At 65.1% G+C, this 26,496-nt stretch overlaps 1 protein-coding gene across 2 annotated transcripts in view; it reads right to left on the minus strand.

The window, feature by feature from the left end:
- MGAT5B (alpha-1,6-mannosylglycoprotein 6-beta-N-acetylglucosaminyltransferase B) overlaps window positions 1–18,512 on the minus strand; it is a 63,793-nt gene extending 45,281 nt beyond the window's left edge. For both annotated transcript variants that reach the window (XM_062216608.1, XM_062216609.1), the window contains exons 1-3: window positions 18,445–18,512; window positions 15,186–15,298; window positions 8,879–9,026 (exon numbers count right to left, since the gene is read on the minus strand). In XM_062216608.1, the coding sequence (XP_062072592.1) occupies window positions 8,879–9,026; window positions 15,186–15,298; window positions 18,445–18,512 (329 nt within the window). The remainder of the gene's footprint in view (window positions 1–8,878; window positions 9,027–15,185; window positions 15,299–18,444) is intronic.
- Window positions 18,513–26,496: the final 7,984 nt, after the last annotated feature.

Consider the following 26,496-nt stretch of genomic DNA (forward strand, 5'->3'; position numbering starts at 1 on the left):
ACACCCACACCCCCGGCAGGTGGTGCTGAGAAGTGGGCGGGCTCTGTGCTCAGGACATCAGCACCACGGCCGCCCCCGGAGTCTGGGCGGAGACTGCGAGGCAGAGGGGTTCCCCTGGCAACAGCCACACCAACACCAACCGCTCCAGGGTGCAAACCCGGAGTTCTGCTGCCCGGCCTCCTGCACCTGCTACGAGTGACCCAGCGCCCATCAGGCCCTGTGTGCCCCGTATTTCCATCTCTCCTTTCGCACCGTTGATGCGGCCATTTTATAAGAGGGCATTGCTGACCCAGGCGGCCTGAACAGGGCAGCTGTGCGGGGAGGGGGAAGGCCACAGAGCCCCGCGGAGAGGCCCCACCTGGAGTCAGGGGGCCTTTTCTTTCTTGCTTTTTTTTTTTTTTTTTTTGACAGGCAGAGTTAGACAGTGAGAGAGAGAGACAGAGAGAAAGGTCTTCCTTTTCCATTGGTTCACCCTCCAATGGCCGCTGCAGCCGAAACTACGCCTATCCGAAGCCAGGAGCCAGGGGCTTCCACATGGGTACAGGGGCCCAAGCACTAGAGAGCTGGACTGGAAGAGGAGCAACAAGGACAGAATCTGGCGCCCCAACCGGGACTAGAACCGGGGGTGTCAGCGCCGCAGGCAGAGGATTAGCCAAGTGAGCCGTGGCGCCGGCAGGGGGGCCTTTTCTACACCCCACCCCCAGCAACATGAGGTTCTGTGGTAAGAATCCCGCGGAAGGCGGCTGCTGTTACTGCTCTACCCCGGCATTGGCTGCACCGCGGGACTGCTGCCGCCCCAGCCAGCTCTGCACCAAGGCCGGGGAATCCAGAACGCACCCCTGGAGGACCTGGGGCTGCCCTGGGCACGGCACCGGCTGGAAGGGGCCCTGACCCTCACGCACACCTCTCTCTCCCAGCGTTTGCAAACAGCTCGGGGTGAAAGGTGAGGAGGCGGGCAGCGACTCTCCAGGCTAGCACGTGTCCTCCCTGGAGCCCATTCCCTGCCGGCCTGGTGGAGCCACTGCTCCGTGCGCCCGACCCTTCCCAGTGCCTTCCCTGGGACACCGGACACCGTGACCTCAGGAACCTGCCCAGCCTCGGCTCCACCCCGTACTTCCCAGCTAGGAAATGGGAACTGGCGCAGCACAGAGAGCAGCTCCCAAGGTCACGGGAAAACTCGGGGGGCGGGGGGTGCCGAGCTCAGATGTGGACACGCCAGCCCCTGCCTCCTCCTGATGCTTTGGGGCACTGGGGGTGAGTGCGCCACACACCAGGCATCCCACCAAACAAGCATTCCTCCCCGGGGAAAAGGCCACACCAGGTCTCTGGTCCCCTCCACTCCTGCCCACCCCACTCCCCAAGGCTGACCCTGGCGCAGGCTCTGGGCACTGCCCCAAGGCACCCAAAGAGGCGGCCAACACCACCCCACCTGCTCCACCGCTCAGGGCCAAGGGCAGGAAGGAGCTCTGGCTCCCGCAGACCCCAGGCCAGTCCCCGGGAGACGCCCTTGGACACGGCCCACGAGGGCATCAGCTGTTCCAGCCCGCCTGGACCCTCCTGGCCGCCCGGGGAAGGAGGTCTGACTGCGCGCTCCTCCCCTGATTTATGCGGGCTGCATTCAATTAACTGGGGCATTGATTCCTGCCCCCAGCGGCCGGCGAGCCTGCGGGGAGCTGTTCTTTTATTACAACGCTGATCACTTTCCTTTACAAACACGGAGACGCGTGGACATGGGGGCCTGCAGACACACACACGGCGCGTGAGCCGCACGGCCAGAAACAAGAGCGGGGTGGCAGGGGGAGGGGAGGTAGCCCCCCACATCGGGTCCCTCTGCGTCCCCGCCCCGAGAGCACCCGGGGCCCCCAGCCTTCCCTGTCACTGCTCTCTGCTCCGCTTCAGCCCCTGATGCTGCTGGGGGTGGGGGACCTGGGTCCCTCCCCAGAGGGCTCCCTGCTGTCGACTGCAAAGTAAACCCGTGAGCCCCACAGCTGACAGGAGCAGGCTGGGCAGGGCGAGATCGGCGTCCCCCCAGCGGGGCGACAGGGGCCTGCGCAGGTGCCTCCCTGCCACCAGAGGCCACCCCAGCCCCCATCCTGGGGCCTGGTCTCCCGCCTGGCAGGGTGGGCTCAGCCTCCCCACCGGGCCACTGCTTAGCACCCAGCAAGCCACAGTTAATGACACACAGAGACGATGCCACGGAGCTGTGCGCCTGGGTGTTTCCGGCCACTGTGCTGTCCGTGCCACTCTGTCACGGCCACAAGAGAGGTCTGGCAGCCTCCCCTGCAAACTTGTCACCCACGCACCCCATGGCCACAGCAGCCACAGCGCCCACAGCAGCCACAGCGGCCATGGTGGCCCAGCCTCCCCTTGCACCCGTCTCCTGGCTCCCAGGCCAGAGCTCAGTGCACAGAGCCCTAACCCCACTCCCCAGCCCTGCATCTGCTGAGCCCGTCTTCAATGGCCACTGCCACCAGCTGTGCCACCCATGTCCCCGGCCCCTCCCATCAGCCTGCGTCTCTCTGCTCTGGAGCAAGGTGAGCTCCTAGATCACCCCCCCAGGAGGCCCTCCTGCCAGCCAGATCTGGGGCCCTGCCCACCCCGGCCCCCCTTCATAGAGACCACCAGCCCTGCTACCCCCGCCCCGTCCCACACAGAGACCACCAGCCCTGCCTACCCCCACACAGAGACCACCAGCCCTGCCCACCCCCACACAGAGACCACCAGCCCTGCCCACCCCCACACAGAAACCACCAGCCTTGCTCTTCCTGTCCCATCCCACACACAGAGACCAGCAACCCTGCCCACCCTGGGTCCCCCCCCCCACACACACAGACCACCGGCCTTGCTCTTCCTGTCCCACCCCACACACAGAGACCAGCAGCCCTGCCCACCCTGGGTCCCCCACACACACACACAGACCACCAGCCCTCCCCCCTCTGCCCCCCAACCACAGGGCTGCTAGTGCCGACCTGGCAGCAACACATAAGGAAGCATTTCTGAGTTTATAAAGCTCTTTTTTTTTTTTTTAATTAAAGAAAGATCATCGGGGCTGGCGCTATGGCATAGCAGGTAAAGCTGCCGCCTGCAGTGTCGGCATCCCATATGGGCACTGGTTCAAGTCCCAGCTGCTCCTCTTCCGATCCAGCTCTCTACTATGGCCTGGAAAAGCAGTAGAAGATGGCCCAAGTGCTTGGGTCCCTGCACCCACGTGGGAGACCCGGAAGAAGCTCCTGGCTCCTGGCTTCAGATTGGCGCAGCTCTGGCCATTGCGGCCAATTGGGGAGTGAACCAGCAGATGGAAGCCCCCCCCCCTCTGCTTTTGCCTCTCTGTAACTCTGCCTTTCAAATAAATAAATAAATCTTTTTTTTAAAGACCGTCATCACTGAAAGGCAAGGACTTCGGTGCACCCCTCTCTGCCGACTTCTTGGCCCTGTTACTCTGTTGATGTTGATGTCCTCACTCGGGACAGAACCGTGTCTACAATGCCACAGCAGCCCCTCTTCGTGTGAGCGTTTGACGAGGAAACCCCAGAGCTCCATGCGCTCCCCAGGGAGGCACGGGTCCTGCAGGGCAGGGCCATCACCCTCTGCCCCGTGGTTTGCTCGGGTGCGCTGGCCACGATGACCACGACGCGCACAAGTTCAGCTTCTCCCCCTAAGCTGGGGTCTGGACGGAAGCTCGCGGCTCCCAGGCTGCGACGGCGCGCACCCCGCCCCTCACAGCTGGCCGGCCCTGGCTGGGCTGCTCGGCCGATCTTGGCACAACTCGGTGCCCAGGGAGCCCGTGCAGCTGCCCTGGAGCACAGGGTGGGTGGTAAACCCCTCCGAGGCCACGGCTCTGGCTCCGGCTCCTTCCCCCCCTCCGCCCCCGAGTCCCTGTGTGCCGGAGGCCTTGGACAAACCCAGGCACTTGAACCCAGACAGCCTCAATTTTTATGTTTTTTCTGTAGAGAAGCCTTATGGAAAATTCAAAGATCATTACTATTTGGCTTCAGGGTACACAATATGATGCTGTTTGCAGCAAATCTGCCTACCTAATTATGTTTTCCTAGGCTAAAATAGCAAATGTGTTTTCCCTGAGGACACAGCAGCCACACGCGGAAGGCCGTGTGCCCGGAAGCTTCCAGAAGGGCAGAACGAGGGCAGTGAAGGTTCTTCTGCTTAAGCCACAGAAAATTTCAAAGTGCAGAAGACGGGGGGCTGGCCGGAAACACGGTGGCGGACACTCCCGCAGGGCCCTGGGCCCACTGTCGGTGCATAGGGGAGGGTGGGCTCGCAGCCCCCTGCACAGCCTGGACCCACCCCCGCCTCGCCCCCAGCACCAGCTATGGCCCGGGGACGCATGGCTCTGCCCCAGGGTCTGATGGGTGCTGTTTCCAGGATGCAACAGGGAGGCGGTATCCTGCCCCCACCCCCCTCTCCCTGGAGGAGAGGAAGGGCAGTGCGGGGGCGGGATGGAGGGACGAGCCAGACCTGGAAGAAACCAGAGACGACCCCCAGTCCAAGAAGGCAGGCTGGGGGCAGGGGGGCCCCAGACTCTCAGCTTTGCCCAGGCAAACAGGAGCATGGGAAGGTGGGGAGGAGGGGCTGGGTAGAGGGACGAGGAAGAGCCCAGGGCAGGGGCTGCGTCCACGGGGTCCGACAAGTGGTGTTGGAGACTGGTCCCTGCACGGCGCACAGAGGGGAGGACACGTCCTGCCCCACGGGGGCCTCCCGGGGCAGGGGCTGCGTCCACGGGGCCCCGACAAGCGGTGGGGCAGACTGGTCCCTGCACGGCGCACAGAGGGGAGGACACGTCCTGCCCCACAGGGGCCTCCCGGGGCAGGGGCTGCGTCCACAGGGCCTTGCCACTCGGCCAGTCCATTCTTCACACAGCAGTCAGGAGGATCCTTAAAAACACACCTAGCCGCTCCCCACGGCTCTGAGTAGTGTCCCGTGGCGTCCGCCGTGCCCCTGCCCCAGGCTCTTTGCACCTGCTGCTCCTGCTACCCCAGACCCCCTACTGCAGCTCCACGTGGGCCGGCTGCTTCCCGGCATCCCCTCACCACCCCCGGAGCAATTCCTTTTCCAACGCTCTGGAGCTTGAATCAGTATCTGAAACGATCTCACTTCTTTCTTTGTGTCCGCTGTGGCCTGTCTCCCTCGCAGGATTGAGGACAGCGCCGGGACGTGCAGCCTGGCACTTGGGAGGCCCCAGGCGTTCCCTGAGCAGGCTGCTCTCGTTTATTCTGTGGGACGTGAAGTCTCCAGGGGGCCAGACAGTCACCACCCAGACTCACACGTGGCAGCCCCGACTTCCTGTGGCTCCCTGTGTGCACCCCGTCCCAGGCCTGCACCTGCAGCACCCAGGTGCTTCCTCCGAGCGAGCCGACATCAAGGCTGGAGTCGTGGGCCGGGGGGTCAGCCAGCCCTGAGGCTGTGTGCCCACGAGCGGTGGGGCTGATGCGATCTTGGGGACCACACAGCGAGAGGGATGCCAGGTGCTCAGGCCAAGTTCAGCAAGAGCTGTTCTCTGACGCCGAGCCCAGGCTGGATGTCCCAGGCCCCCCGCACCTCTGCTCAGTGGGCGAGGCCAGCTGGTGACGGGCACCAGGGCCAGTATCCCGGCCCGGGCAGGCCCAGTGGCAATGGATGCTGGACCAGTCCAGAGCAGCACGTGTGGGGGTCCCCCTGACACTCCCCCGCCTCCCAGGGCCGGCCGCGGCTCCAGACCCCCACTCAGCACCATCGCTTCCTTCCACAGTGCCCGGAGCCTCGGTCCCGACATCACACGGTCACAAAGCTTTGCGCGCTCCAAACTTGCATTGAGCAAGTCAGTCCCACAACGCGCCCAGACACCTAAGGGTGCAGTTCAGCTCGGCTCCCCAGGATGGGGAGGGTCGAAGCCCCTCCTTCCACAGCCAGGTCTGGGGACAGGCGCCTCCCAGGCAGGAGGACCCCCAGAGTCAGGCCTCCCCTTCTCTAAGCTGCAGACCTCCCGACTCGGGTCCCAAGCCACCAGCGTTCCTGGGAATGCCACGGAGGCGGGGCTGGGGTAGGGGTGGGGGTGCAGCACCAACCCTTGGGGCTCTCAGACCTCCTGGCCCAAGGGGGAGGATATCTAGAACAATCTAGGGGGAGGCGGGTGTTCGGCCTGGCAGTTAAGACCCCGCTCGGTCGCCCACATCCCGTTTCTGAGTGCCTGAGTTCAAGTCCCACCTCCAGTACCGACCCTGGCTTCCAGCTGGTGAGCACCCTGGCACACGGCAGGTGACGGCTCGGGCAGCTGCCCCCACCATGCCTTGCAGCTCCTGGCTCCAGCCTGGCCCAGCCCTGGCATCTGGGGAGTGAACCGATGGATGACAGCTCTCTCTCCTTCTCTCCCTCTCTCTGCCACCCAAAATACGTGAACCAGGAATCCACTCTGCACAAGCGGCCCAGGGTCCCTAAGCATCCACCCGTGCCCCCAGCAACGATAGAGCTCAAAATCGGGCTACGAAATGGGGGGGGGGGGGGAAGGAGGGGGAGGGGAAGAGGAGGAGGAGGAGGGGGAAGAGGGGGAGGGGGAACTGCAGAGGTCTGTGAGGGCCACACCCCCCACGGGGGATTCGTGTTTGCGCACACGCGTGTGAGGGTGCTGCGGCCGGACGCGGAGCTCACGCCGGGTCCAGGAGGGTGCTTGTCTCCACGGAGACACAGCCGCGGGCCCTCGGATTTCATCCGTGATACTTTATTTAGAAAGGACAAGCGGCCACAGCGTGACAAATGCTAACCGTTACTAAGCCTGGGGGGCAGCACCCAGCGCTCGGCCGCTCCTGAGGTCGTAAGGTCAAGGGGGACAAGAGGCAGGCAGTGCCCCAGGCCCAGCTCTGGGAGCGGTTTGCTGCTGGGACCCCAGCCCACCCAGGGACAGCCCCAGGCCCTCTTCTGCGTGCCCTGCCGCCACCGCTCTATTTCCCCTCACCTGTGCCCCCACCTGTTCCCTCACCTGCCCACCCCCTCACCTGTGCCCCCCTCAGCTGTCCATCTCTCTCACCTGTCCCCCCTCACCTGTGCCCTCCACCTGTGCCCCCACCTGTGCGCCCTCACCTGTCCCCCCACCTGTCCCCCTCACCTGTCCCCCCATCTGTCCATCCCCACCTGTCCTCCTCACCTGTTCCCCCATCACCTGTCCCCCCTCACCTGTCCCCCATCTGTCCACCCCACCTGTCCTCCTCACCTGTTCCCCCATCACCTGTCCCCTCACCTGTCCCCCCACCTGTCCTCCTCACCTGTCCCCCCTCACCTGTCCTCCTCACCTGTCCCCCCTCACCTGTCCCCCTCACCTGTCCCCCCATCTGTCCCCCCACCTGTCCTCCTCACCTGTCCCCCCATCTGTCCCCCCACCTGTCCTCCTCACCTGTCCCCCCATCTGTCCCCCCACCTGTCCTCCTCACCTGTCCCCCCATCTGTCCCCCCATCACCTGTTCCCCCATCACCTGTCCCCTCACCTGTCCCCCCATCTGTCCATCCCCCACCTGTCCCCCCATCACCTGTTCCCCCATCACCTGTCCCCTCACCTGTCCCCCCATCTGTCCATCCCCCACCTGTCCCCCCATCACCTGTTCCCCATCACCTGTCCCCTCACCTGTCCCCCCATCTGTCCATCCCCCACCTGTCCCCCCATCACCTGTTCCCCCATCACCTGTCCTCCTCACCTGTCCCCCCATCTGTCCATCCCCCACCTGTCCCCCTCACCTGTCCCCCCACCTGTCCTCCTCACCTGTCCCCCCTCACCTGTCCCCCTCACCTGTCCCCCCATCTGTCCATCCCCCACCTGTCCCCCCATCACCTGTTCCCCCATCACCTGTCCCCTCACCTGTCCCCCCATCTGTCCATCCCCCACCTGTCCCCCCATCACCTGTTCCCCATCACCTGTCCCCTCACCTGTCCCCCCATCTGTCCATCCCCCACCTGTCCCCCCATCACCTGTTCCCCCATCACCTGTCCTCCTCACCTGTCCCCCCATCTGTCCATCCCCCACCTGTCCCCCTCACCTGTCCCCCCACCTGTCCCCCTCACCTGTCCCCTCACCTGTCCCCCCACCTGTCCTCCTCACCTGTCCCCCCTCACCTGTCCCCTCACCTGTCCCCCCACCTGTCCCCCTCACCTGTCCCCCTCACCTGTCCCCCCACCTGTCCCCCTCACCTGTCCTCCTCACCTGTCCCCCCATCTGTCCATCCCCCACCTGTCCCCCTCACCTGTCCCTCCACCTGTCCCCCTCACCTGTCCCCCCATCTGTCCCCCTCACCTGTCCTCCTCACCTGTCCCCCTCACCTGTCCCCCCACCTGTCCCCCTCACCTGTCCCCCCATCTGTCCCCCTCACCTGTCCCCTCACCTGTCCCCTCACCTGTCCCCCCATCTGTCCATCCCCCACCTGTCCCCCTCACCTGTCCCCCCACCTGTCCCCCTCACCTGTCCCTCCACCTGTCCCCCCATCTGTCCCCCTCACCTGTCCCCCCATCTGTCCCCCTCACCTGTCCCCCCATCTGTCCCCCTCACCTGTCCTCCTCACCTGTCCTCCTCACCTGTCCCCCTCACCTGTCCCCCCCACCTGTCCCCCTCACCTGTCCCTCCACCTGTCCCCCTCACCTGTCCTCCTCACCTGTCCCCCCATCTGTCCATCCCCCACCTGTCCCCCTCACCTGTCCCTCCACCTGTCCCCCTCACCTGTCTCTCCACCTGTCCCCCTCACCTGTCCCCCCATCTGTCCCCCTACCTGTCCCCCTCACCTGTCCTCCTCACCTGTCCCCCCATCTGTCCATCCCCTACCTGTCCCCCTCACCTGTCCCCTCACCTGTCCCCCCACCTGTCCCCCTCACCTGTCCCCTCACCTGTCCCCCCACCTGTCCCCCTCACCTGTCTGCGGCCAATCGCCCATGGCCGGCGCCCCGGTGCGGCTCGCTGCCGTTCTCCAGCCTGGCCAGCGCGTCCATGCGTTTCACCATCAGCTCCAGCAGGTCGCTCATCTTGCGGAGGACGCCTCGGGACTCGGGTCCCCCCATCACTGCGGGCAGAACAAGGGCGCCCCCGGCGTGGGCTGAGCAGCCTGGGCCGCGGGTCCCCAGGCTGGGGCAGCTCAGTCCCTCGCCGGCCCACTTCCACCTTCCGCAGGGGTCAGGGGACTGGGCCCCCAGCCATCACCCCGCAAGGCAGGACGCCCCTCGGGGGGGAGTGTGGGGCTGCTCCCGGCTCTGCCATGCCAGGTTCATCTCCTCGCCCCTTGGGCCTCAGTTTTGTGGACTATGAAATGGAACCCTGGACATCATCTCAGGTGACCTTGGGCCCCAGCAGTCCTCACGTCTGTGGGGCCACAGGGAGGGCCCCGCGGGAGGGCAGGAGTCCAGAGTCCCCAGCACCGGGCTCCAGACAGAACCTTCCAGACCAGGGCGTGTCAATCACCCACCAGCTGGGTGCGGGCTGCTCCTGGGGATGGCCATGTTCCAGCACTTTCTGCTTGCCACGGGGTGGCTAAATGGAGCTCCCGTTCTTCCTTGCCTGGGAGCTCCCTTTAGCCACCTGGAAGAACGGGCGCTGGCGGCTGCAGGCCTAGGGACCGTCGGCGCGGGAGGGCGCGGGCGCCAAGAGCACCTGTCTCTCAGAGGAGGAGCCGGAACACCCCGACGGCACACAGGGACAGGCAGTGCTGGGCGCGGGGAGGGACACACAGACAGTGGGACAGGAAGAAGTCATCACGCCGCCTTAGGCCTCCGTGTCCCCAGCTTAGGGTCCCACCAGCGGCCCGACACAGGACCAGGCTGGGCAGGATGAGGTATGTGTTGCTGGGCTTGGAGAACAGAGGTGGGGGGCCACCGAGGGGAGGGCCAGGCATGGCTGGGCTCCTCTGCTCCTGGCTCGGGACACTGCTGACCCGCCTGTCCCCGGCCCCCTGCCATCCAGTGTGTCCCCGCCAGGCTGAGCCCCTGTCCCCTGCCCCCTGGCCTGCCCGAAAGGAGGCCCGGAGCTCCTCACTCTGGAAGAGGCCAGCTGGACACTGGCCGGGCCCCTGGCTCCAAGGAAGGAGGGAGCCAAGAAGAGGAGGGAGGGACCAGCCGGGTGGGTTGGCTGTGGGAGGTGGGCACGCACAGCCCGGGCTCCGCCCTCTGCGCCCCCAACAGCAGAAGCAGCAAGGGTCCTCCCACCTGCCCCTCGCCAAAGTGGGGCCAGTTTCTAAAACTGCCCTCCACTCTGCCCCGGCCCACTCACTCACACACGCAGCCGGTCCATCGGCTGATCAGATACCAAGACAGAAACAGCTCCTTCGACCTCAGACTTGTCTGTTGGGGGCGATGGTCTCCCCCGAGCGCCCTGCCCAAGCCTGTCACCCAACTCGACCCCTGCACAGCCCAGGGACACCGCCCGTCTCAGGGGCACCTGCTGGCCCTGCACAGCTGCCCTGGCTTCCCGGGGCAGCCCTGGCGGGCCGCGGCTCCTGGCTCAGCAGGGGCGGCCCCTTCTCCAAGGCAGCCACGGCTGGGACCCCCTGGAATCAAGGCTGCTGAGCTGGCCTGGGCTCTCCAGCCTGACTCCCCCGCGCCTGCCCAGCAGCCGGTTCTGCAGAGACAGCACCCCAGCGCTGCTGAGCCCATGTCCCAGTTTCTGGGGAGCCGCTGTGTTCCCTGCAATGCCTGGGGCCTGGCTCCCTGCCTGCCCCCGCCCCCCCCCCCCCCCCAGCCTCCATCTCCCAGCCCGAGCTTCCTCTGCCTGTCCTCGATGCCTGTGTCCTGCCCGGGAGGACCTCATCATGGCAGACCCCTACCCTCCCCCCGCCCACTCCCACGCTGCCAGGTAGCTGAAGCGATAATGTCAGGGTCCGGCCTGGGGCTGCAGCGACACCAGAGCAGGCGGGGCCCAGCAGAGGCCGTAGGGGCCTGGGGCAGGCCAGAGGGGCAGCTGGGAAGCCGGGACCCCAGGCCCGCTCTGCCGCTGACCAGCTACGGGGCAGGCCCCGGTCACCTTCCTTCCCTTGGCCCCAGTTCCCTTCGCATAAACGAGAGGCCGGACTCCAGGGCTCTGAGGGCCCCGCCCCGCCTGCCGCATCTGCCTCTCCCCGGGTGGCTCCGGAGCCCAGGGTGACAGGGAAGGAAGGAGCCCACAGAGGCAGGGAGCAAACCCCTGGTGGGCAGAGCAGAGTCAGAGGCCGGAGCACACAGGGAGAGAGCTCCAGCAGGGAGACTGTGGGGCTCACGGGGATCCAAGGGTGCAGGACCTGGCGGGGGGGGGTGCGCTCCACGGTGGGGTGACGAGGGGCTGGGCAGCGGTAAGCCCCCGCCCCAGGACCCTCGCTCTGGGTGGGGGACTTAAGGAGGACAGCGGCCCCTTCCTCCAGGTCAGGGTGGAGGAGACAGGGTGGGGGTGAGAGGGACAATGCAGGAAGTCAGAGCAGGAGGTGGCCAGGGGGCACGAGCCCCGCCCCATCAAGGAACTGTGGAGCCATCTGGGGGACTCTGCACTGCCCACCATGAAGGGGTCAGGCCAACAGGAGTGACCCCCAGAGCCCGGACCCCACCCTCCCCATAGCTGTGGACACTGGCAGACAGGACCAAGACAGCAAGACCCCTCCCCAGCACCCCTGGCTGCAGAAGGCCTCGAGGTTGGGGCGACAGCCGCCCCACTTTCCTCTGAAGCTCGGATGCCCAGAGCCCGTTTTCTGCCCGGGGTGGTGGTGGGTAAGGACAAGGTGGGGGTGGGTGCCTAGCAGGGAGGCAGGACGGCCCACCCGCCAGGACTCGCGGCCTCGGTGCCACCGCCGGGCCCGGGACCCTCTGCCAGGCAGGCGACGTGGCTTCCCAGCCACCAGGCTGGCATCGGCTAAGCTGAAATGTATTTAACGTGAGGCCCCAGCCATAGATCTCAGAGCTAACACATCTCCCGCGTATTTCCACATAAATAAGGAACGCGGGGCCCTGAGATACAAATGGACCCTCATCCTCACACAGGGAGGTGCCGGCATCAGCGAGGGCCCCGCCGGCTGCCCGCACGCGGTCTCTGTCTCTCTCTGCCCCTCCCAGCCTTCCCTGCCCACTCCCTTTCTCGTCCCCACCCCGACCTTTCACCCCTGGCTCCCAGAAATGGAAGAAGCCCCCACCTCCCCAGACGGGCAAGGCTGGAGAAACAAGGAGCCGTCTGCACAGCGCCAGCACAGAGCCCAGCGGAGGCCCTGCACGCGGGCCCGGCCCCGGGGCGCCGGAAGAGGCCTTTCCTCCGCCCGGGACCTGCCAGCCACCCACTCCCCCACCCCCGCTGTGCAAGGGCCAGGCCACAGGCAGCCACAGAGCCAGGGGCTTCCCCAGGGCCAGGCCCCGGGGGGCGCTCAGGACAGCCACACAGAGCACCAAGGACCCCCCGCCTGCTGGCCACCCCAGGGACAGACCCCACGCTGCTTCTTTAAGACAAAACAGGGAACAGCCCCGTACACTCCAGGGACAGCAGCCACGTGGGGCAGGGGGCCTCAGACGCATCTCGGGGGAGAGAAGGCAGAGGGCAGGAGGCAGGGGGAGGGCCTGCAGGGAGCAGCCAAAACCCTCACCCAGGGGCCGGCGCTCTGGCACAGCCGGCTTCCTGTGGGCTCTGGTCAAGTCCCGGCTGCCCCACTTCCAATCCAGCTCCCTGCTAATGCACCTGGGAAGGCAGCGGAGGACGGCCCAGGTGTTTGGGCCCCGGCACCCACGTGGCAGACCCAGATGAAGCTCCTGGCTCCTGGCTTCAGCCTGGCCCAGCCCTAGCCGATGTGGCCATCTGGGGAGTGAACCAGCAGATGGAAGATCTCGCTCTCTCTCCTTCTCTCTGTGACTCTGACTTTCAAATAAATACGTAAATCTTTAGACAACAAAACCCCCGCCCAAGGCCCAGCCAGGCCCAGGTGCAGCAGGTGGGGCTGAAGCCGGCCCTCGGCGGAGTCGTCCCGCGGTACAGCCTCCTCCTCTCCAGGCGAGTGTGCGGAATACAGAGTGAGCGCTCCACTGCCCTCATCCCCGAGCCAGCACGCTTTATCCGGAAGGGCACGCTGCCACAGAGGACAGCCCGGGCCTCCAGGCGGCCTGCCATCACGGCCGGCGGTGCCAGGCCCCGGCTCTCCCCCCATAGCAAACCCTTCTCCCAACAGGCACGGAGAGACTGGCTCTCCGCTGCGGGCTCGGACTGCCTTGACGACCCACGCGGGAGCCTCAGTGGGTTTGCTGCTCTGGTTCTGTTGCGGGGCTGCTCGGACCGCACAGAACGTGCACTGCCTGCAAGCCAGCCCTGGCCCGCGGCTCCCGGTGCCTCCTCGGGGCTGACTCAGCCGAACCACAGGCCAGGTTGAGTCCTGGCTGCTCCACTTCCGATGCAGCTGCCTGCTAACACGCCTGGGAAAGCAGCAGGGGACGGCTCAAGTGCATGAGCCGCTGCACCCACATGGGAGACTCCTGGCTTCAACCTGGCCCCGCCTGGCCATTGCAGCCATTTGGGGATGAACCAGCAGATGCAAGATGGCTCTGTCTCTCTCTCTCTCTGTAACTCTGTCTCTCAAATAAATAAATCTTTAAAAAAAAAAAAAAAATTGCAGGGCCAGGGCCGTGGCTCACTTGGTGAATCCTCCGCCTGCGGTGCCGGCATCCCATGTGGGTACTGGGTTCTAGTCCCGGCTGCTCCTCTTCCAGTCCAGCTCTCTGCTGTGGCCCGGGAGTGCAGTGGAGGATGGCCCAAGTCCTTGGGCCCTACACCCGCATGGGAGACCAGGAGGAAGCACCTGGCTCCTGGCTTCGGATCGGCACAGCGCCGGCCATAGCGGCCATTTGGGGGGTGAACCAACGGAAGGAAGACCTTTCTCTCTGTCTCTCTCTCACGGTCTAACTCTATCTCTCAAATAAAAAAAAAATTCCAGCACCACCTTGGCCCCTGCCCCCAGTGCGCTTCTCTGTGTGCCCCTGGGGAGACCCGCACCTCCGCTAAGTCTCCCAGGTGTCGCCTCCACACGGCCTCACGACAGCCTGGGGAGGGCGGCGGGTGGATCCCCACTCGCCAGCCGAGCAAACGGAGGCTCGGGAGCCGCAGGAGCCTGCAAGCCAGAGACGGCATAAATTACCTTCCACTCGGGCTTGAATGACTAATACGCGCGATGCCTTCTGGGAGCTTCTGCCAGTGTGAGGATGTGTGCTACCCCAGAGGAACGAATCTGACGACGGCACCAGGTGGCCTAGCGAGCGCCTCCCCAGACACCCACCCTGGCTGACCACCCACCCCCCCGGATGTCAGGGACAGGGAAGACACACAGCCGAGCCCTGGGAGTTGAAGGGGGTGGACCTCAAAAAGACTCCTCCGCAGAGGGGCGGGGGAGCCCCACAGCCCCCTGAATGTCCCAGGAGCCCCCTTCCCAGCAGGGACCAACGAGCCCCCAGGACACAGCGGCCCCTGCACTGCCCTGCACCCCACATGGGCAGCACAGGAGCCAGTGCCCGGCTTTGGGAGGCCTCCCGGTGCGTCACGCTGTGCCACATGGGAGCCCAGCGATCCAGCACCAACAGCCGACACATCCCTCCCCTACAGGTGGGCTCTGCCACCTGGCCAGCAGCACGTGGCTGACAGCTGGGGAACCAAGATGCAAGCCCAGGCCTGGCTGGTCCCAGGGCCCCGAGTTCTGAACCTCTAATTCCACAGCCCAGCAAGTGTCCAGTGGGCAAGGGCCGGGACACATCTGTGTCCTGGGAGCTTGGAAATTAACAAGGCACACAAACCCGGGCCCAGGTCTGACCTCACCATGGCCAAGCCTGGCCATAGGCACCGTTAGGAGAGTCTCGGGGCACAGGTGTCATAGTCTGAGACCCCCAGACTATGAAGGAGAGGGGGAGGGGGAAGGGGAGGAGGGGAGAGGGAGGGGGGAGGGAGGGGGAGGAAGGGGGAGGGGAGGGAGGGAGGGGGAGGAAGGGGGAGGGGAGGGAGGCACCCAACTGAACACCCAACTAAAGAAGCCACCGGGAGCCTCCTCTGGTGCCTGGGAGACCCCAGGAACCTGGGCCACAGGAAGTCTGAACACACAGCCAGGCCCAGGGCCACAGCAGGCTGCAAGGTCCCTCTCCATGCACACATCCACCAACAAGGTGGCCAGGAGGCCTGGGATGGGGCCCCTCTCGTTCCTCCCACCTACACCAGCACCACTCTGACCCCTCGGCCCCCGCCCCGGCCATACCTTCCGTGCGGATGGTGAGGGGCGCGTCCCCCAGGCGCCGAGCCGAGAACTGGCCCCCCAGAGACGTCATCAGGAAGCAGAGCGTGAAGAAGCCGATGCCCAGGACGAAAAGCCTGCAGAGAGGGACAGAGCGGGTCAGGCAGCCGGCGACAGGGGGCTCCCGGGGTCCCCGGCTCCCCCTGCGTAAAGCGCCGGGAGCGCTCCAGGCCGAGCGAATGCGGGAAGGAAGCAAGAACAAAAGGAGAGGAGCTCCAAGGCCCGGGGGGCTCCCACCTCTCAGATGAAGAAATTGGCTACAAGCAACCGGCCCAGGGCGCCGGCACTGTGGTGTAGTGGGTTAAGCCACCACCTGTGATGCCGGCATCCCACAGAGGCACTGGTTCGAGTCCCGGCTGCTCCACTTCTGACCCAGCTCCCTGCTATGGCCTGGGAAAGCAGAGAGGATGGCCCAAGTGCTCGGGCCCCTGCACCCACGAGGGAGACCTGGAAGAAGCTCCTGGCTTCAGCCTGGCCCAGACACAGCCGTTGTAGACAGTTGGGGAGTGAAGATGGAAGATCTCTCTCTCTTTGTCCCCCCTCTCTCTTTCAAATAAATAAATGGAAAGGAAGGAGGGAAAGAAGCTAGCCCACAGCCCACGGAAGATGGTGAGGGAGAAGGATGCTCATCTGGACGCTCAGCTGGGAGGTTTCTTGTCTGGAAACAGACTGGAGCCTCTACCCCACACTTTCTGGGCAGGCAATCTGTTGGAGCAGGTGCTCCAAGGATTCTGATGCAGTCTGAAGTCTGAGGGCCACAGTCTGAGGATGCAAACAGCGGGGCTCAAGGGCAGCCAGAGAGCAAGGACCTGGTCCCGACCCATCAGTCTCCCGGGCCAGCCTCAGTGCAACCAGCCAGGCCTGGATGCTGCACCAGACACAGGCCTGTGGGGTGATGTCCTCCACTGCGTGTTGCCCACCACGCCCAGATGCTAAGCTCACCAGGGCAGGGCCACACCCCCCCGCACATGTCCACCAGGCAGCACACACCAGCTGGTCAGTGCACAGGGTGTCACACAGGTGTGCATTCTGCCCCGCTGGATCTCAGGAGGTGGCGGCCAAGATGTGACCTCATCTGTTCCTTCCCTGTTATAACACGAGTTACTGGTTGTCCACCAGGCTGCAAGGCCCTGGGGCATCGCCAGGAGGACAGCAGGGAGCCACCCCCAAGGCACAGAGCCCCCCCAAGTGCTGCTGCAGGACCAGAGCCTGAGCCCCAAACACGATCCGTGGGGAGGGCCAGAGGTGGCACCTGTTCCGGGACACTGACCCAGCAGAGAGGACTTGGTGAACCTGCTGAGCTGAAAGGGAAGCCCCCCACCCAGATCAGGCGAGGGACCCCATCTGGTGTGGAGCCAGGCTGCCCGAGAGCCTCACAGGTCCTGCCAGAGACTCCCAGCCCCCTCTCCTCCCTGCATCCCAGACCCCACACTTGTTCATATCTTTATGCAACACTTGCTTTATGCATTTTAATCTTCATTATTTGAGGCTGGCAGAGCAGTATTTAATTAAAATTTGGTCCATTAAAGAAAACACATAATTGCAGAAGAAAATAAAAGGCACAACAATTCTCCCAGCCTGTACTTCAAGAAAGCTGTTGGCAACCGGAGTGCAGAACTGGAGTGCGGGAGACGCGCTTCTCTGGGGAGCAGACCCCGGGCCAGGCTGGGCTCCGGAGAGGGAGGTCACACACCCAGGAGACTTCAGCCATTGGTCCCCCAAGCCGGAGGACAAGGAACGACCCCTGGACTGGCTACGGTGACAGGTGTCTATACCTTCAGCCCAGAGCCTGGAGCTTCCAACTCACTTCTCTGCATCTCTCTCTGCCAGACCCCAGCCCTGGGGTCCAGGGCCCCCAAAGCAGCTGGGGCGCTTACAGTGGATTTGAGTTGCAATGGTCTCTTCCATCCACATATCCACCCACAGGCAGCCTGCCGGGAGGGGCCAGCACAGCACGGGCAGCAGGGTCCCCAGCCTGCCTTTGAGTGACGTGATCAGAGCCCCCACCCCAACATCTAAAGGGGACATGAAGACCCTGGGGGAACTCCCCCCCCCCCCGGAGACCCCTGAGTTCAGACAGGCGTCCAGAGCACAGGTGGGCAGGGCCCAGGGTAGCGGCGTTGGGCGAGCGCTGTCCGTGGTGCTGGGGTCCTGGCCACCACCACTGCTATGGGAATAAGCTTTGCTGGGCGGGAGCCACCCGGGGTGGGAGAGGGGGCGAGGACACTCTCAGCTGTCCAGGATTTCCCCGGAGGAGTAAGGTCCGTTCCCGCCCTGCTTCCCAGGGGCACCAGAGGCAGGGGGTCTCCCAACAGCCCCAATCGCCCGCCTGAGGCCCTACCCTTAGGGACCCCCAGCTCCTGGCCAGCCAAACACCTGCTGTCCCCAGAGGCTGTCTGCCTCACTGTTCTCACTCTTCCCAATATAGGAGGGGGCGCCCCCATGGTTTCCCCACCCCATCCCGAAACCCGGAGACCCGGGTATTTAAGGGATCAGGGCCCGGCCTGGCCCCTCCCACAGCCAAGCCTCGGGCGTCTTGGCCACCTGCTACTGCCCTGGTGGGCTCCCGCCTGGACCCCACCTGTGGTCGCCGCACGAATCCAGCCTCCCACCACCCCCGCCACACCCTCAGCGCCCTCCACGGCCCACTCCCCAGCCTGGCCTCGCCCGGGGTGCCCGATGTGTGTGTCGCCGAGTGGGGGCGGGGGGTCGTCCTCGCTTCCACCCCAGCCCCCCACAGTCCCACCAAAGCCCCCGCCTCTCCCAGGGTCCGGGGGCGAATCCCCGGCGGGAGGGGGGTCCTCACCCCAAAGTCTGGGGCCCTCTCTTCGGGTGGGTGGGGGACCCTCTGGGAGCGCCCAGGACGGGGACGGGGTGGGCGGGCCGACCTCAGGGACCACGGGCGGGACGGAGGGGGCGCCGTCTGGGCGCGCGCACCAACTTCGCCGCCGGGCTGGGCCCGTCCGGGCTGGGACCGCGAGGAAGGACCCGAGGGACGGGGCGGGGACGCGGGCCGGGGCACCTCCCAGGCCGCGCCGCAGCCGAGCGCGCTCTGCCCCCGGCCCCACTCCACGCCCGCTCCCTCTCCGGAATCACACACCCCTCCCGCCGCACCCGAAGCCCCCGCCCCGGCGGATGCGAGCCCCCGAGGCCCTCGCCGCCCCCTCCGCGGCCGGGACGCGCCAGCCCACCCCTCCCCCGCGCCAACCCGAGCGAACTTTACCGAAAGGGTCTCAGGGTGACCAGGCATCGCCTGACCATTATCTTCCCATCGGGGTTGACCGCGATCATGGTTCGAACTTGCCCGGCCGAGAAGCCGCGGGCGAGGCCGGACGCGCCGTCCTGGGCCAGGCTCCTGGCGCGTCCGGGCCGCGAACCCGCTGAGGGCCGAGGGGGGCGCGGGCGCGGGCGCGGTGGCCTCGCGGCTCGGCCCGCCGCGCGCGGCTGGCGCGGCCTGGGCGGCGGGGAAGGGGCGGCGCGGCTGCCGGAGGGCGGCGAGGGCGCCCGGCCCGGCCGTCTCTGCGTCTCCCCCCTCCCGGAGCTCACATTTTGGGGGCCGGGAGGCGGCGCGCCCCCAGACCGCCGGCCGCGCGTCTGCCTGCTCGGGCTCGCTCGCTGGGCGGCACGGCGCCGCGGCGCGCAGACGGGCTCCCCGCGGACGGCGCCCGCATCCCCGGGGCCGGCTAGAGGCGGCCCCGGGCCCGCGCCCCGGCCCCCCGCGCCTCCGGGCCGCGCCAGCCCCCGGCCCCGCGCCGCGCCGCGCCCATGGCCTGGGCGAGGCGCCCCGCGCCCGCCCGCCCGCCCGCTCGCCCGCCGGCCCCGCTGCCCGCGCTCGGGTGTCCGGCGCCCGGCCCCGCGCTGCGCTACGCCCGCAGGCGCCGCATTGTTCCCTCGGAGGCGGCGGCGGAGCGGCGCTGGGGCGGCCCGGGAGCGGCGGCCGCGCTTCCCCGGCGCGCCGGCGCCACCTTGCGGCCGCGGCCCGGCTCTGCGCCCGCCCAGCGAGCGGCGGGGGGCGGCCCCGGCTCCTCCCCTCCCCGGAGGCGATGCCAGGCCCCGGCCCAGAACTGGGACCCGGGCTGCTTAAGCTCTGCAGAGCGCAGAGGCGACCCCTTCGCTTCCGCCGGGCACAGGGGTCGACCCTGGGGCTCTGCCCTCGCTGTTCTCTGGGCCCCAGCACCAGCTACTCCCCACCCGCCCAGCGCTTGGCCAGTCACCCATCTTGTGTCTCATGTGGGTCAAAAACTCCTTCGACTTCTCTCTTACTGACCGGAGTATAAGCGGGTGTCGGCGCCCGGGCCTAGCGCCAGAACGGGGGCACCTGCGCGGGCCTGGATTCCAGCCTCAGATCCTGCGAACCAGGGTGCAAGTGCCCCAGGCTCTTGGCAGCCCTAAAACTTGTAGGCCTCCAGTCTGCGCACCCACGTGCTCTCCCCACACCTCCAGGCCGTTTGCAGCTGCAGAGCTGGGAGCAGCTCGCTCTGAGCAGAGCTGCACCTGACAGCTGCACACTGGGAAGCCCTCCGAGCCCTGGAAACTGGTGCAATGGCACCGCCGAGCCCGAGGGGGTTCTGCCCCCTCTCTTCTCCCGCCTCTGGCCCTGGCCCGGGCCAGCCAGCCCCAGGACCCCCCCCACACACACACACACACACGCACGTGGCTCGCTGGCCAGCCTGCCGGCTGGGAGCATTTCTCACTAGCAGTGACTCATGGCCCCTGCCTCCCTGTTCCTTCTTTATCCAAATCCACCTGTCCCGTGTTCCATTATCTCATCGCCTGGCTCCCTGCGAGTGTGAAGACGGTGATAAATGGTGCTGGCGGATTAATGTGTTATACCACCGAGCTAACGCGTTCGCACCGGGCAAGGGCGTGCCTCCCTGCTCAGTGCGGAGGCCTGACGAATGGTGGCGGGACATCTGGCCGGCTGGCCGGCTTGGGTTGCCACTGGGTGCCCCCACCTGCCACCAAGTCGGGCAGAACCGTCACCCCTGGCGGTCAAGGCCAAAGCCACATCTATGCTCAGCAACGAAACGGCCGAACTGTGTGTGCCTGCCACAACTCAGAGGGTTGGCCTGACCCTGGGCTGGCATTTATGCCAACAGGTGGAGGTGCTGTCCCCCGCAGAGGTCACGGCCAAATCTGGTGGGGATCACGGGGGGAGGGGAGACAGAGGCCAGGACTTAGTAGGTGGAGGAGGGCACCCCCTCCCTCTCCCTCTGGGCTTCGCTCTCTGGATCCGGCTTGGAGGTAGCAGGGGGAGGGCACCCTTTGCCATTTGAGGGTGGGCTTGGCCAGACAGGAAGGCGCAGGGAGCTGTCAGACTCTCCCCTCTGCCAGCCTCTTGTCTGGTGGTTCTTCTTGCTCTGTGTGGCGTTGTTAGCCATTAGGAGAACAACTGCGAATCGCTGCCCTGTGCTACGTGGGGGCCGAGTTCCCCGCCACGCCTGGTGTCTGCCGCTGTCGATCGCGCTGCCGAGTGAGGGCTGGCGCCCAGGCTGCTGTCAGGGCCCTGCCCGCGTCCCCTGCGGACTCACCTCCGGGAGTACAAGGCAGCTCACTGAGAGCCCTCCCGCTCCCCGCCTGAGGGCTCCCTGGCTGAGGGAATTTGCTAGAACTCACAGGGCCAAGACCCAAGGGCCACAGAGGCGGTGCCCCTAAAACAGGCCTCGAGCAGAGGCCCTGCTCCTGCCCCCAGACGGGGCCCTCTGGGGCCGGCTCCACGTGGGAGCTTCTTTGAGCTCCGGGGCCTCGGGGTGGCACAGGAGCTGCCCGTCTGCGACAGCTCCACGCTGGCTTCCCACCCCCTCTGCTTCTCACCGCCCCCATCGGTGTTCACTGGTGGCCTCCTTAGCCGTCGGCTGTGGTTACAGCAATGAATTGCCTAGGGCAGCCGGTTTATGAGCCAGAGGTTCATTTCAGCTCATGGCTTTGGAGCCCCAAACTCAGGCAGGCCCCCAGGGCTGGCCCCTGGAGATGCTGTCCCATGGCGGAGCCCTGAGGTGGCCCAGAGCGGGACGTGGTGAGACACAGCGTGCACCTCCGTCTGTGTCCATGTGGCGACTCATAAAGGCACCGGGCTTTAATGCTGGAGGCTCCACCCTGGTGGCCGGTCCAAGCCAGGCCAATCCCAAAGAGCGCACCTCCAAACACTGTGATTGCATCCAGTTTCCACCCTCCTAGGGCCGCAAAATAAGGCTTTGGGGATCAAGCCTTTTATTATTATTGTTTTATTTATTTGAAAGGCAGAAATACAGAGAGAGAAAGAGAGAGAGAGAGAGGTATCTTCCATCCACTGCTTCACTGTCCAAATGGCCACAACGGCTGGAACTGGACCAGCCAGGCGCTTCTTCTGGGTCTCCCACATGGGTGACAGGGGCCCAAATACTTAGGCCATCCTCCACTGCTTTCCCAGGCCATTAGCAGGGAGTTGGATCGGAAGTGGAGCAGCCGGGACTCGAACCGGCACCCCTATGAGATGCTGACACTGCAGGCAGGGGCTTTTCTCTGGCACAGCAACGGCCCTGGGACCAAGCCTTTAACCATGGGCCTCTGGGGGGACATTCAGCACCCAAACCAAACCGAACTCACAGCGCCTTCCAGACAAACGACCTGCACTCAGATCCTTGCCCAGCATCTGCTTCTGGGGCCCCCAAACCAGGACCGTGCACCACAGGCCGACCCAGTGGCCCTGGCTCGGAGCAGGTCGGTCAGCCGAACGCAGGAAGACGCAGTGCTTTGTCTGTGAGGAGAGGCAGAGAGCGCTGCCCACATGCCCGGTGCGGCCTCCGCAGCTGGGAGCTCAGTCCAGGCCTCCCACGTGGGTGGCAGAAACACAGTTACCTGTCTGAGCATCACCACTGCCCCCAGGTCTACACTGGCAGGAAGCCCAGGGCTGACACGGGACAGGCATCCCAACTGCTAGTCCAAGCGCCCACCTGCGTGTGTGTGTTTGGCTCCCTGGAGCTGGGTGTTTAATGCCGCAGGTTTCACAGTGTGAATGGCCAGGGTGGAGAGCCACAGTTCCAGACAAACACCCATCACCTGTGATGAGGCTAAGCAAGGGGGTGTGGGGAGCAGGGAGCCCCCTCCCATGGGAGGTCACATCCCAGGACTGGTGTCCAGTGGCACCAGACCCCCAGCCTCCCCCGCGCCGTCACTGTCACAACAGAACGGGAGCGAGCCCAGGGCAGGTGGGGGTGCAGGCTCGGCACTGGCGGGTGGGGGGCACTCCAAGTACAGCCGGGCCCCCTCCTGCCACCCTCAATCCTGCTGGCCGGGCTGGAGAGGCCAGAGAAGCCCATAGCCCCAGGAGGCCCAGGCCAGGTCGTGGAGGGCCTCTGTGGGACAATGTGCAGGCAGCCCAGGGAAGGGTCGGAGCACCACCCCAGACTACGGTAACGAATGACCACCAGGCCGCCCTCCTTGCCGTCCGGGGGTCTGAACCCCAGCCGGGAGCCTCTGTCCCGGGGCCATGATGCCGCTGTTTGTGCCTCCAGCCTCTGCCCGTGGACGCGTGGCTGCTGCTCTGTCGCCGTGTGTCCTGGTTCCCCTCTCCTCATCAGAGCATCAGGCACTGGACCCAGGGCCCACCCTGACCCCAGCTGCCAAGGCCCTGCTCCCAGATAAGCCCAGGCGCTGAGGTCCTGGGGGTCATGGCTCGGGGCGGGGGCCGTGACAGGGACCACGTGGACAGGAACTGGCAGCCCCTGGAGAGGACAGGCCACCCTTGCTCCGTGTGGCCGTGGGAGAAGCCAGGCCTCTCGGGTGAAGTTGTGGAATTTCAAAATGTAGGCTCAATATTTTTAGCTCAGCGTGCAAGGCAGCAAACGCTATTGTTGGAAGGCCTGCTGCCGCAGGAGGCACAGAGCGTGGAGCCCGCGGCCCCTGCCCACCCAACAGCCCCCTCCCCCAAGGAAGCTCAGCAGTGCTGGGGGCGGGCAAGGGTGGGCTGCCCCGACCCCTCTGGGCCCGGCTGGGGCTGGGAGCCTTGACTGCCGCTCCCACGGTGCCGCAGCGTCCGGGTTGTCCCTGGAGCTCCAGGGGAGCCAGGGTGAGAGGGAGGAAACAGCTCCCGGCATTTGAAATCCCCACTTCCCGAGCCTGACCACAGCCACAGCGCATCGGCCCCGTGTCCCGGGCCGGAGAGCGACGTGTGAGTGATGTCGCCGCAGCCTCGCCCACGCCGCGCGAAGTGGGGCGAGCCGTCTCCGCAAAGCATAGCTCCTGCTTCTGTTTCACAACATTCGGGCTAATCCTCCCGCTGAACAGCGGCGTCTGGGGTTTATTTTTATTTATGCCAGAAGGGCCATTCTGCTGCACAGCTTGTGGGAGCCGGGAGCAGCGCTATTGTACTTTTCCCTGCTCTGCAGGGAGGGAGGCTGCTGTGTCTGTGTGCACGCGTGTCTGTGCGTCCATGCGGGCGTGTGCACATGTATGTGCTCATGTGTGTATGCGTGTGTGCCTGGTGTTCATGCACACACGTGCTCACGGGGACGGGGGTGGGAGGGATCCACCAGACAGGCAAACGCCTCAGTTATCGCGAACGTGAGATTCTGCTTACAGAGCGCCTGCTACGCAGCAGCACACGACCCGGGGACTCTGAATGTGTTACTGTGCTTACGGTCCTGACTTATGTAAATTTGCTTTTGCAGGTCAACTTTTTTTTTTTTTTGGACAGGCAGCGTGGACAGTGAGAGAGAGAAACAGAGAGAAAGGTCTTCCTTTTCCATTGGTTCACCTCCAAATGGCCGCTGCGGCCGGCACACCGCGCTGATCCGAAGCCAGGAGCCAGGTGCTTCTCCTGGTCTCCCATGGGGTGCTGGGCCCAAGGACCTGGGCCATCCTCCACTGCCTTCCCGGGCCACAGCAGAGAGCTGGACTGGAAGAGGAGCAACCGGGACAGAATCCGGTGCCCCGACCGGGACTCCAACCCGGGGTGCCGGCGCCACAGGCAGAGGATTAGCCTAGTGAGCCGCAGCACCAGCCAAAGGTCAACTTTTCAAAAAGCAAATGACCCCCTTTCCCTCTGGGCGCTCTCCGTCCTTGCATCACAGGCCACTTGCGGGAACAGGGGAGGAGCCGTCTGGGCTGGCCGCCTCGTAGCCCCTCAGAGGTGCTCACGGCCTGATCCCTGCGAGTGTGAATTATTAATTCTATTGATGAACGATGGCATTCAGGTTGCTGAACAGATGGTGAGTTTACAATGCGGCTCACTGCCGGGAAGGCAGTGGAGGATGGCCCAAGTGCTTGGGCCCTGCACCCGCATGGGAGACCAGGAGGAAGCACCTGGCTCCTGCCCTGGGATCTGCGCGGCCGTAGCGGCCATGTGGGGGATGAACCAACGGAAGGAAGACCTTTCTCTCTGTCTCTCTCTCACTGTCTAACTCTGCCTGTCAAAAAAATAAAAACAAACAAACAAACAAAAACACAATGCCGAGACTTTGGCCTAAGAGGTCCGCATCGGGGCACCTGGGTGTGAGCCCAGCTCCGTGCCTGACTCCAGCTTTCTTCTCATGGCTGGCAGGCAGCAGCGGTGGCTCAGTGGATCGGGTTCCTGTGGCTGTGACGGAGCCCAGGTGTGAGTTCTGGCTCCGGGCCTCAGTGCCAGCCCCGGCCCAGCCGTTGTGGGCACTGGGAGAGAAAACCAACAGACGGAGCCATCTCGCTCTGCCTCTCAGATACATTTTTTTAAGATTTATTTTTTATTTATTTCAAAGGCAGAATGACGGACGGAGAGGGAGGAGAAAGATCTCCCATCCACTGGTTCATTCCCCAAATACCTGCAAAAGCGGGGGCTGGACCAAGCCAAAACCAGGACCTGGGAACTCCATGCAGGTCTCCCACGTGGGTGGCAGGGGCCCGGGTACTCGGCCCGTCCTCCAGGGCTCTCCCAGGCATGTTGGCAGGAAGCTGCACGGGCAGTGGAGCAGCTGGGGCTTGAGCCCTGGGACTGGTGGTGCTCGCGTCTGGGGGGTCAGCGTCACAGGCAGCAGCTTAACGTGCTGCACTGCAAACCGGCCCCTCGAGTTAATGTCCAAAAAGACCTCAAACACAGAGATTGTCCAGGATTGCCTGGGTGGGGGCGGGGGCTCTAGCCCCAAGGATCCTTGACTGTCGCAGAGGGAGTCGGGGGAGGGTGTGAGAGACGCCACCAGCCACATCGGCTGGGAAGATGGAGGAAGGGGCCCAGAGCCAGGGGATGCACGTGGCCTCCAAAAGCCAAAAAGGACAAGTTCTCCCCGACACCTGAGCTTGGCCCACCGAGACCCGCTGAGGAACGTGTGTTGTTCTGGGTCCCTAAGTGTGTGGTTCTGGGTGACAGCAGCTGCAGGAAACCTCACCTGTTTGCCAGAGCCCACATCGTCAGGCACCGCGAGCTCCACGCTGCCTGTGTCTGAGTGCCCATCCCCCACACACAGATGAGGAACCAGCTCAGAGAGGGACCGGCTAGGCGCCGCTGATCCAGATTCTAAAACCGAGCCCGGCAGACCGCACGCTGCACCTGCTGAGCCTCTGTCACTCGCTGGGCTCCAGCCCTGGCCAGGGGACTGGGGGCAGGCATGAACCGTGTGCCCCAAGGAGCTCAGGCCCTGGGAAGAGGGGTGCTCTGTCTGAGCACTGCAGGCGCCCCCCAGAGGAGGGGCTGCCCTCAGGCCGACAGGCCCCTTCTCCGGCTGCAAACTGGGCATCCCCATCACCTCTGAAAAGCAGCTGCCCACGGGGGAGGGGAGGGGGCTCACCGGGCCTTGCTTCCACCCCCATGAGGGTGACATAGGAGAGCAGAGTCCGGAGACTGCCTCCCAGGGTACCTTGCCACCTTCCCCTGTGTGCCAGGGCCTCAGGGTACCCAGCCCCAAGCGGGGTCTTCCCACCGTCAACAGAATGGAAGCCGGGAGCCCTGCAGGAGTCCCAGACAGGGGCTTAACCACGGACCCGAAGGCCCGCCCCCGGAGTTCCGGTTCCGGGGTGCTTGCACAGCAAGTGCGAATGAAGTTAGCGCGGCCGTGCTGCACACTTGGAAACCGCTTGGGTGGCGCATTCTGCCGGGTGCTCTGCCACCAAGCAACTTATTTTTTTTTTAATTAATTAATTTATTTTTGACAGGCAGAGTGGACAGTGAGAGAGAGAGAGACAGAGAGAAAGGTCTTCCTTTTGCTGTTGGTTCACCCTCCAATGGCTGCCGTGGCCGGCGCACCACGCTGATCCGAAGCCAGGAGCCAGGTGCTTCCCCCTGGTCTCCCATGGGGTGCAGGGCCCAAGCACTTGGGCCATCCTCCAC

This window comes from Lepus europaeus, chromosome 18 (assembly GCF_033115175.1).
Source record: "Lepus europaeus isolate LE1 chromosome 18, mLepTim1.pri, whole genome shotgun sequence".
Taxonomy (NCBI): Eukaryota; Metazoa; Chordata; class Mammalia; order Lagomorpha; family Leporidae; genus Lepus; species Lepus europaeus.